Source organism: Cajanus cajan, chromosome 2 (genome assembly GCF_000230855.2).
Source record: "Cajanus cajan strain Asha chromosome 2, NIPB_CcT2T_4, whole genome shotgun sequence".
In the NCBI taxonomy this organism is placed as follows: Eukaryota; Viridiplantae; Streptophyta; class Magnoliopsida; order Fabales; family Fabaceae; genus Cajanus; species Cajanus cajan.
The window spans coordinates 7,622,323-7,632,488 of record NC_138518.1 but is presented as its reverse complement, the minus strand read 5'-3'; the positions used below and the strand labels follow the sequence as shown (position 1 = coordinate 7,632,488).

Genomic DNA, 10,166 nt, shown 5'->3' with positions numbered 1-10,166 from the left:
ATAAGGTTATTTCACACATAACTTCATAATGATTAGATATTGTCCGCTTTAGACATGTTATTTCTTTTCTTATTTTATTGATATGAGACTTGTTTGTATCAGTTATAAGGATTGTCACTGAATCCAACCTTGTGGCTCTGATATCACTGATGGGCTTAAACCCTCACAGTTTTGTTTTTGGTCATCACCTAAAAGGCTTCTTAATCATTGAAGTATGCTTGTGTTTTATAAGTTATAATTTCTTATCTTATTTTATTGATGTGAGACTTGTTTATATTCCAATAGTTTGGATTGAATATATTTTTCCTGAAAACTCTAAGGTTAGCATGTTTTAAAAATATTTATTGCTTTTTTGTTTTTTTAAATATAACATTTTCTATTTTAGAGATAAAAAATATCAACTCTTGACTTTGCTGATAGATATATTTTTATTAACACGAAGTTGATAACCAACAAAAATAAAAACCTGTAAAGATTTTCTCACGCTACACAAATTATTTTAAAAGAAATGCTAAAAGCACCCATTACTTTTCAATCATATAAGATCATGTTTAGACAAGAACATGTTTGAAATGAGGAAACAAGAAGGTAATCGTTCTAGCTTGCAAATATTTGTTTACATCAACTGAATTAAATACTTAACACAAAAATACATAAAATACTTACATTATATCATTTATAAGAAGTAAAAATTTTCAGTTTACATAAATCTATTATTAATAAAATAGATATATTAATCATAAAAATATATTAAATGAGTTGAGATATGTTAGTACCATGTATAGATCTAAAGATTGAAACAAAATTTTATAATTTTAATAATTTTTTATTCAATGCAAATTTACCCGATCTAACCACTAAATTATGTGATATTATACTTTAAAATTATATATATCGAATTTCACATGATTCCAAAATTATTTAATGATTCATCACATTATTTTACTTTAACATATATAATATGGTATTTAAAATGTGTAAATATAAATTTTAGGATAACATATATAGAAAAGTTCAAATAATGTAAAATTTGATATACATGTTCTTAAATATACATATAATCTAACGATTCAATCATTTTATTTGACATTATACAAAAAATTATTGAAAATATAAGATTTTATGTAAATTTTTAAACTTGATATCAACGAATTCTGTCTCATTAATTTTTTTTTATAATTACATCTTTTTATAAAATTCTTCTTTAACAAAAATAAAAAAGTAAATAACATTATCGGTCTTCTTAAAACTATTTTATAAAATTATAAACACTAAAAAGATAATTAAATGTATTTTTAATAAATTTTAAGAATCCCGTGCATTGCATCTTGTGTAGTATTTCCCAATAGGATGGATCTATCAGAATGAGAATTAACTCTAATGACACAATAGAATATAAATTTATATGTTATATCCTACATATAAAATATGTTAATGTAATTTTACACAAAATGAAATACACAATCGCGCGTAGTGATGATAGTAATTTTTTAGTACATGCCTATTGAATTCAAATTTCAATGTTTGAAACATTTTTAAGAATAAATCGGACGGAAACAAAATGAAGAATCAGCATATTCCAATATAATAACGGAGATGCCGATGTTAACATGGCAACAGCACATGACATTGAACTACTTAACTTCAAATTCAAGTATCCACAGTAGCACCACGATGATCAACCTCGTTAATAATCTAGTTTAGTTATCCTTAAACACGTCAACATCCTCAGAAACAGAACGGTTCATTCATTTTGTGTCGGAAATGAAAACCTTCACCTTTGGCATGTCACTGGCCATGGTTTTGGTGATGATGAGCAACATAATCATCATCATGGCAGTGACTGAGAGTCACATTCCCACCACTTTGGATGGCCCATTTGATCCTGTGACCCGCCGGTTCGACCCATCACTGCGACGGGGCAGTGATGACTTGCCCATGACTCATCCAAGGCTCAGAAAGAATGTCACTTTAAATTTCCCTGAACAGATTGCTCTTGCAATTTCCTCACCAACTTCTATGTGGGTTTCTTGGGTCACTGGTACTTTATCTCCTCTCCTCAGAATTTCCAAAACTTTTGTTCTTTTTAAAGATTCAATAGTATATGCATTTACAATTATGAGCATGTAGATCAACTGGTAAAGGATTGTTTCAGTTTAATGAATGATTCGAGACTGTGTTCGAGTCTGTGTCTTATACAGAAGTATATGCATTTATAGTATAAAGGAATTTTACACTCTCGTCTAATAGTTTTATCACAAATCCTTGTGTGTTCATCCTAACCATGGTTTCTGATTGGTTGATAGTATACAAGTTGTAGCATTGTCGATACATAGAAATTAAACTTTTTTTTTTAGTTGATGATTATGGTGTTGTATTCTAAAGCATCAAGTTGTTCTTACATGGTTGTGTTGTTTGGTTTTGGATAAGGGGATGCACAGATTGGCCTCAATGTGACCCCTGTGGATCCTGCATCTGTTGGAAGTGAGGTGTGGTATGGGAAAGAGAGTGGCAAATACACAGGTGTTGGGAAAGGTGATTCTGTTGTTTACAGTCAGTTGTATCCCTTTGAAGGCCTCTGGAATTACACCTCTGGTATCATTCACCATGTGAAACTCGAAGGTACGTTGAGTTTCTTCTTGTTTAAACTTTTGCTGAAATGGAAGGTAGTGTTTGTTTGGTGCTGAGTTGGAAGCAGTTATTATTGACAAAGGACATACCACTGGTTGATTTTGTAGAAACTATGTAGATGTGTTCATATAGACATGGTTTAATTTATGACATGGTTAGATTGGTGTAGCCGATCCAACCAGTGGGAAAAGGCTTGGTTGTTGTTATTGTTGGTGATATTAAGTTCTTGGATGCATTACTTCAGTTTGATGTTTGCCTTGTGACATGATTGGCAAAATAATAATTGATTGTTGGATAGATGAATTTGCTCCTATTTATTTGTCCGATAAATTTGTGAAAGGTATTTATTTTGATAAAATTCTTTTAATGGAAAGCTGTTTTTATGGTCTCCAAATCTCTGCTTCTTTCTGTATGCTACGCATTCCAGTCAAAAGTTGTGGTATATGTATAACTTTGTTCATTGCAGTTTCAGACTTCTCAGTTCTGGAACCATCTACATTCTTCATTTATTGCTCTTCTAATCATATCCCCTATCATATAACAAAATCTAATCATTTATTGTTAAAAATAAAATTTGAAATAAAGTATCAGAATCTGAAATGCTTAATGGTACTTGTTTCTTTCTTGGTGTAGGTCTTGAGCCTGGAACCAGATATTATTACAAGTGTGGGGATAGTTCTATTCCAGCCATGAGCCAAGAGCATTTTTTTGAGACTTTTCCAAAACCAAGTCCAAATAATTATCCAGCTCGAATAGCAGTTATTGGAGATTTGGGCCTCACAAGCAATTCTACATCAACTATTGATCATCTCACTTACAATGATCCTTCAATGATTCTAATGGTTGGAGATTTAACATATGCAAATCAGTATCTTACAACGGGTGGAAAAGGAGCTTCATGTTTTTCATGTGCATTTCCAGATGCTCCTATCAGAGAGACATATCAACCCCGATGGGATGGGTGGGGAAGGTAACCTACCTGAAGTTCTGAGTTCTATGACAATTTATGTAATAAAGTCTTAGCTGAAGCATACTGACCTTTTTGTATATTAAAGTATTGAACAGAACAATAACTTAACAAAGTTCACTTTGCTCCATCTAAACTTGGGGATGAATAGGCATTTTACTTCCTAATTTTGAAAATGATAATTGTGCAACCTAATTTATTAAGAGTATGTTTGGATACCAGTTTAAAACCATATTCAACGAAAAACACGTGTTTCGATAAAAAAAAAAAGTAAAATCTTGTAACTGTAGTTTTTTTTTTTCAACCCCATTTGGTTCCCAAACACACCTGAAGGTGGCACAAAAATATTAGTGAACAGTTACTAGCTTTTGCTAAATGTTTCTTCTGCTTTGTTATTATTCTGCATTTTCTTTCGTTTAGTTGTATGTTGTTGGGCTTGTGAAATGCTACATTATTACTACTTTGTTTGATAGGTCTATTTCTAAACAATGTTAATAATAATATCCATCATATGCTCAGTAGACAAACATATTGGGGAGGGGATGGTAGTGAAATATTAGAATCTCTTACACAAATAGTTGATGGACAAACCACTATTTAGTTGAAAAAAAAAAATTGTTTTTTGATACATCAGGTTTATGGAGCCTTTGACCTCAGAAGTTCCAATGATGGTTATTGAAGGGAATCATGAGATTGAACCTCAAGCTGGTGGGATCACATTCAAATCATACTTGACGCGATTTGCAGTTCCTGCCGAAGAAAGTGGCTCTAAAAGTAACTTCTACTACTCTTTTGATGCTGGGGGCATACACTTTATCATGTTGGGAGCATATGTTGATTACAATAGTACTGGTAAATAATAACTGATACAGTTTATTTTATCTCATGTAAACCAGTCAATGCATATAATTTTAGATGGTTGAAAAAATTAATGTTTCACTGGATCTCTTCAATCCAGGAGCACAGTTTGCTTGGCTGAAGCAAGATCTGAAAAGAATAGACCGTAGTGTAACCCCTTGGTTAGTAGCTGCATGGCATTCTCCTTGGTATAACAGCTATGCTTCACACTATCAAGAATTTGAGTGTATGAGATTAGAAATGGAAGAACTTCTCTATCGATACAGGGTTGACATTGTTTTTAATGGTCATGTAAGTTAAATTTACTCTATTTTTTTTAAAAAAAAATTGTATCAATTTTAGAACATTAAAAATATCCAAGATTTCTCTTCTTCAGTTTTACATATGTTTTCTTTTATGATTGAGTTATTTTGTTAATATATTATTGGATTACGTAAATATGAAAAAAAATAAATTATTTGCAGCCTAAAAATCTAAAACAAGAGCTTTTAAGGATATGAACTTAATCCATGGATGTTGCTTTATTTTCTTGTTAACTTATTGTTGTGATTCAGGAATTGTGTGTATTGTTGTACACATACCAATCTTATTTATAGAGTGAATATAATAAATGATAGAGATACTAATCTCTAATATTATGAAAACTAATATAATCACATCCCTAATTGATAGTGAGAATAATAACCATAATATCTGTAATATATCCACAATATCTGTAACACTTATTTATACCAAGGAAATTTTCATCAAAATATGTAAAGATATAAACCTTCTTCCGGCAATGATATCTAATTTTGCATACAGTTTTTTCAATTAAATTATTCGTCTGTTAATATGCAATATTGATCGTAACACTTGATGCAACCGATTTTTGCTGGGGTTTTAATATCTAGTCAGTTATAAGAGAACAAGGATATGACATTCCAGTCAGTGGTAACTCCTTCTTTAAGTAGTTGAACCTTTCAAATAATCATATCGTGACCATAATCATCTGAGTGCAATACTTTTGCCTTAGAGTTGTCCTATTAGTCATGGTTCTCGTTATGAATAAATTACTGTGCCATCATGAGGGGGTTTTGAATGAATTCAGAATCTGAGTTGTATGAAATCATTTTAGGTGAACAGAATTTTAAAATACTTAGATGTGATGTATGTACCGGTTTGATAATTGAATCCTGTCCATGCACATTTAGTTCCAAATGCATTGGATTTTGTAGCTTATTAACTTTATTCCTGCTGCTAAGAATTTAGATCTGCACTATTGCTTTGATACTTATATCATTTCTGCACCTAAAAATGTTGAATATGCAATACATTTTGTGGTGAGAGTTATTTCCAGTTGAATATATTCTTTTGGGATAGAATTATCCGCAGATATGTTGTCTTAAATTAAGCTTATTTTAGATGTAATTTTTTTCCTATTATTTACATAAACAGTGTAACGTGTTGTCCATCTTGCAGGTTCATGCTTATGAGCGGATGAATAGAGTTTATAATTACACATTGGATCCTTGTGGACCTGTTTACATAATTGTTGGAGATGGTGGAAATATTGAGAAAGTAGATGTTGATCATGCAGATGACCCTGGACAGTGTCCTTCTGCTGGAGATAACGTACCAGAATTTGGAGGAGTTTGCCATTTAAATTTTACCTCTGGTCCTGCCAAAGGCAACTTTTGTTGGAACAAACAACCTGAGTGGAGTGCATTTAGAGAAAGCAGTTTTGGACATGGGATACTCGAGGTAAAATCTTCGGATTATGAACCTTTTTATTTTTGTTTCTATTGCTATGTAACCAGCCTACAAGTTCAGATAGCTCAATCACTAAATGATTTGTTCTTGGTGGTGTTGCCTTTCCACTGGAATGTGAATAATATTGTTACTCTTGTATAATGGGTTTGTTTGGATAAACTCCTTTAGAAACACTTTTAAAAGAGAAAAATAGGTAAGAAAAATACAATAAGTTTCTCCATAAGCTAATTTGTAAAAGCTCTCTCATATTAGCTTCTCCAAAAACTCATTATTAAGTTATGCATAAGTAAATTTCAGCTTATAAAGGAGCTTATTTTATCTTTCCTTTTAATTTTTTTTCTTTTATATGTGTTTATGAAGAAGTTTATCCAAATATGTCCAGAGATTGCTATAATTGATCCCACAAATAATATGAAAATGTGTTAATTAACATTATCCTTCAGAGAGTTGAATCTTCTTATTACCTTCAAAATAGTTGAGGTTCAGCTATTGTTTTAATAATTTACTATACAATTACATCTGTAGGTAACTAGGTATATATACAAATTTATTTCTAAGTTGTGCACAAAGATACTAAAACACCGAAAAATCTGGCTATATTTTGGACGAACCTTTTCTGTGAGTGGCTATAATATTTCATTGAGTTTTCTTTTTTGTTCATGACATGGATACAGTCCATGAATTCTCTTCAATATGATATTAATCCTTTCCTTAAAAACTTTACCATCCTATATATTTTATTGCAGGTTGTGAATTCGACATATGCATTATGGACTTGGCACCGAAATCAAGATAATTATAAAGAAAATGCAGTTGGCGACCAAATATACATTGTGCGGCAGCCTGAATTGTGCATGAAAGAGTTAAAAGTACTAGTTCCATACTAAAGCTTTAGTGTGCCGAAGGTTTTTCGTGATTATGAAACTATATGTGGATATGAGGATTTTATTGCTTTTGTTTACAACCCATTTCTAAACTTTTTATAGCATTCCAGGTTTTATGTGACTTCATGTTGACCACCTTTCTCTGAGACAATGGAAAACTGTTTTAATTGACTTAAAATTCATGTTGTTTTGCAGTTTTGTATTGATCATGTAGACTTGTGCAAAGTCTACATTGTACATCATTTCTAACCAAGAATTTTTCCTTGTTGTCTTCCATGGTGTAGAAGCAAATTATGAGTTTGTTTGGATACAAGTTTAGAAGGACTTTTGAAAGTTTTTTTTACTAAAAAAAAACTCTTTATTTTCAGTAGAAAAGCTTTCAAAAGCTTTTCTAAACTTGTATCTAAACAAGTTCTATATCTCTAAGAATTTAGTCTTTAACCAAGATCAATAGTGTTGTGTGATTCATGTAGCCGATCTTGCTTAGAGGAAAAAGACTTCTTGTTGGTGTTATTGTCTTCCATGGGGTAAAAATTCAACTAAAGACTTCCCTTTGGAAGGCTTTTGTAATTTGAATTCAAGCTATTAAACTTTATGCATACTGCAAAGTTTATTCAAAAAAATGTTAGTGTCATTTTTCTAACTTTTCAAACTGCCATTAGATGGTTTTGGCATCAGTTGCATTATATATTTGCTGGTAATTTTCAACTTTCTATTTTACTGATTTTAGAAATGCATTTATTTTTGCTTTGCCTTAATTGTCAATTTTTAACACACTTAAAAGATTCAAGTTTTATGATTTCAATCATCATTTGCCTTTGTTGTTATAGTCACAAGATCCACACCAATCACTTCCATACAATTCATCCACTAAATCCTCTTCTGCTACAAGCCACCTCTCTCAGGTAATCTCCTTTGTGTTTGCTGCTTCACTCTATACCTACATTTTTGTGATGAAAAAGAAATGGAATACAACCTATTGAATTTAATCACTCAGGATGTTTCTATCATCATATCACAATTCCTTGGGGTTCTCTTCATATATGGTCTATATTCCCAGGTAAATCAGATCTTGTTTCTCTTGTTTTTGTCATTGTGATGTGTGAGAGTGTATAGCCAAGTTTTTACTTGTGTGCACTACCTTCATACTACGAAAATAAATGTGGCGAATTCTGCTGTTATTAATGTTGAAAAGACTGGCTCTCTTTTTTAATTTATTGAAAATGGATACATCAATCGTGTTTTTAGAATTTTTATTTTCTGAACCGAATACAGAAGGTAACAAATTAAGGCTGCGTCTGATTTCTCTTTTCAAGAACTGTTTAGAATCTCAAAAGCTAACAAAAATAAAAGAACTTGTTTTTTTTGTCACCATGTTATAGATGTGAAGTATCCACCACCTTAGTTGAAAGCTAATATCTATCGGAGAACCTGATTAGTCACATAAAAGAACTTGTTTGATACATTTATTCTCAAATTAAGTTAAAAATTGTTTCCAAAACATTTACAACAGAAACAACCCTGTGTGCACTACCTGGAAGGAACTTTCAAGAGAACCTTCAGGGCATGCCTACAAGAATGGCCAGAATCACAGATGAATTCCCTACTTCAACAAGACGGGAAAGGAAAACATCTATCAGTTTTTTTTTTATTGGTTTTGAAACACTTGGTCTAAAGATAAATTTTATAGCTTAATAGATTTTGGATGAGAAATTGACTGCTAAATAGTGTGACATTGTTTTAAAAAAATAATTGTAAAAAGTTAAAACCCGAAAGGGAGAAGGAAATCAAACAAACCCTAGATCAACAATATTTCTAAAAATTGAAAACATACTAATGGTAACTATTTTTAGAAATTGACTCTAATTGTTTTCTTTTCTCTCATTTTGAAGGTGGAATGGAGCTAGGTTTTGAAAGTGGAATGGAGTTATGTTCTCTCTTAGTGTAAAAAATAGTAAAATCTCTTGATTGCTTATGGATGTAGGTTACATCAGCTGAATCACGTAAATTCAGTGTGTTTCCTCTCTTTTATGACATTGTTAATTACTTAATTACACTCTTATTTGAGATTGTTTATAACTTCCATGAAGCACTTGCTCGTTGTATTATACCTTGCTTTGATTACTTATTCCGAATTGTAAGCACTTTCTAGTTTATCATATCATCTCCTCCCTATTAATTTATCATTTTTTGTACATAAGAATCCACCCCTTTCTCAATGAGCAGTTTAGTTTGAACCTTTCCATTAACTATTTTGCCTTTCAAATAATGTTTTAATTTGTCCTATGCTCAATTTCTTTAAAGTGCATGATGTAATATGAGAAATCATGTTGAGAGAGCTTCAATGGATTGGTAAGAACCTACGAGGGAAAGCATAATCATGATGTGCCTGCCACTAGAAACAGCAGCCACAATATTGCTTCTTACAATTCAATGCCTTTAAAGCCACATAAAGTAGTGCCTGAAATGCATCCTTTGCTTAAAGATATGGATTTTGAAAATAATGACCAAAGTGAATTTACGCTTAAAACAAGTGCAAATTATAGTATAAAATCAAAGCCATTACCACTAATATCTGGTTCATCCTTTTTTACTTTAATTAGTATCCCATCTTGACATGCAAGGTTGTTGAGAGAACTGTATAAATTGTGGTGCCAAGATAGCTATGAAACTTTGTAGTTGGTGAATAAGTGTATTGTTTTGTAGGTTCTATGTGTGTGAATGTTTCTTTTGTCCATGTAAATTATGGAATTGTTTGTATAAGTTGTTTACTTGTGTGAAGATTATTATTTCAAATAATTTTGTTACCATAAAAAAATATTACAATGATATAAGATTCTAACTTAAGATATTACGCACACTATCCTAATTTTTCACCACCAATATTTCAAATAATTATGGCATTTCATGGTTTTGTCTAGTCTTTGATGCAAGGATAGCCATAGAATGTTGAGAAAGAAAATGGGAAAGTTGGCATCACATGATTGAAGTCCTTTCTATGTTATGGAACTCCTTTCATTGCTTAGTACTTAGTAGTAATTCAATACTGTAACAGTGGTTGTAAGTAGCACTAC

General features: G+C 31.4%; 1 protein-coding gene across 2 annotated transcripts; it reads left to right on the top strand.

Moving 5' to 3' along the window:
- Positions 1–1,646: 1,646 nt before the first annotated feature.
- PAP23 (purple acid phosphatase 23) lies at positions 1,647–9,251 on the top strand. Of its 2 annotated transcripts, XM_020366566.3 has the most exons (10): positions 1,647–2,041; positions 2,431–2,622; positions 3,265–3,601; positions 4,233–4,450; positions 4,557–4,747; positions 5,918–6,199; positions 6,955–7,077; positions 7,923–7,997; positions 8,090–8,152; positions 8,985–9,251. In XM_020366566.3, the coding sequence occupies exons 1-10, from the start codon at positions 1,765–1,767 to the stop codon at positions 8,997–8,999; spliced, it is 1,773 nt and encodes a 590-aa protein (XP_020222155.2). In that variant the 5' UTR covers positions 1,647–1,764; the 3' UTR covers positions 9,000–9,251. The 2 variants fall into 2 exon arrangements, with proteins under 2 accessions (XP_020222155.2, XP_020222156.2); XM_020366567.3 differs by lacking the exon at positions 8,090–8,152.
- Positions 9,252–10,166: the final 915 nt, after the last annotated feature.

What these genes read in the sequence shown, in the direction of transcription:
- PAP23 (XM_020366566.3), top strand. Translation starts at nt 1,765, where the DNA reads ATGAAAACCTTCACCTTTGGCATGTCACTGGCCATGGTTTTGGTGATG. An exon ending in TCACCATGTGAAACTCGAAG is followed by an intron (nt 2,623 to 3,264) that starts GTACGTTGAGTT and finishes TTCTTGGTGTAG; the next exon opens with GTCTTGAGCCTGGAACCAGA. An exon ending in TGTGCATGAAAGAGTTAAAA is followed by an intron (nt 7,078 to 7,922) that starts GTACTAGTTCCA and finishes TTGTTGTTATAG; the next exon opens with TCACAAGATCCACACCAATC.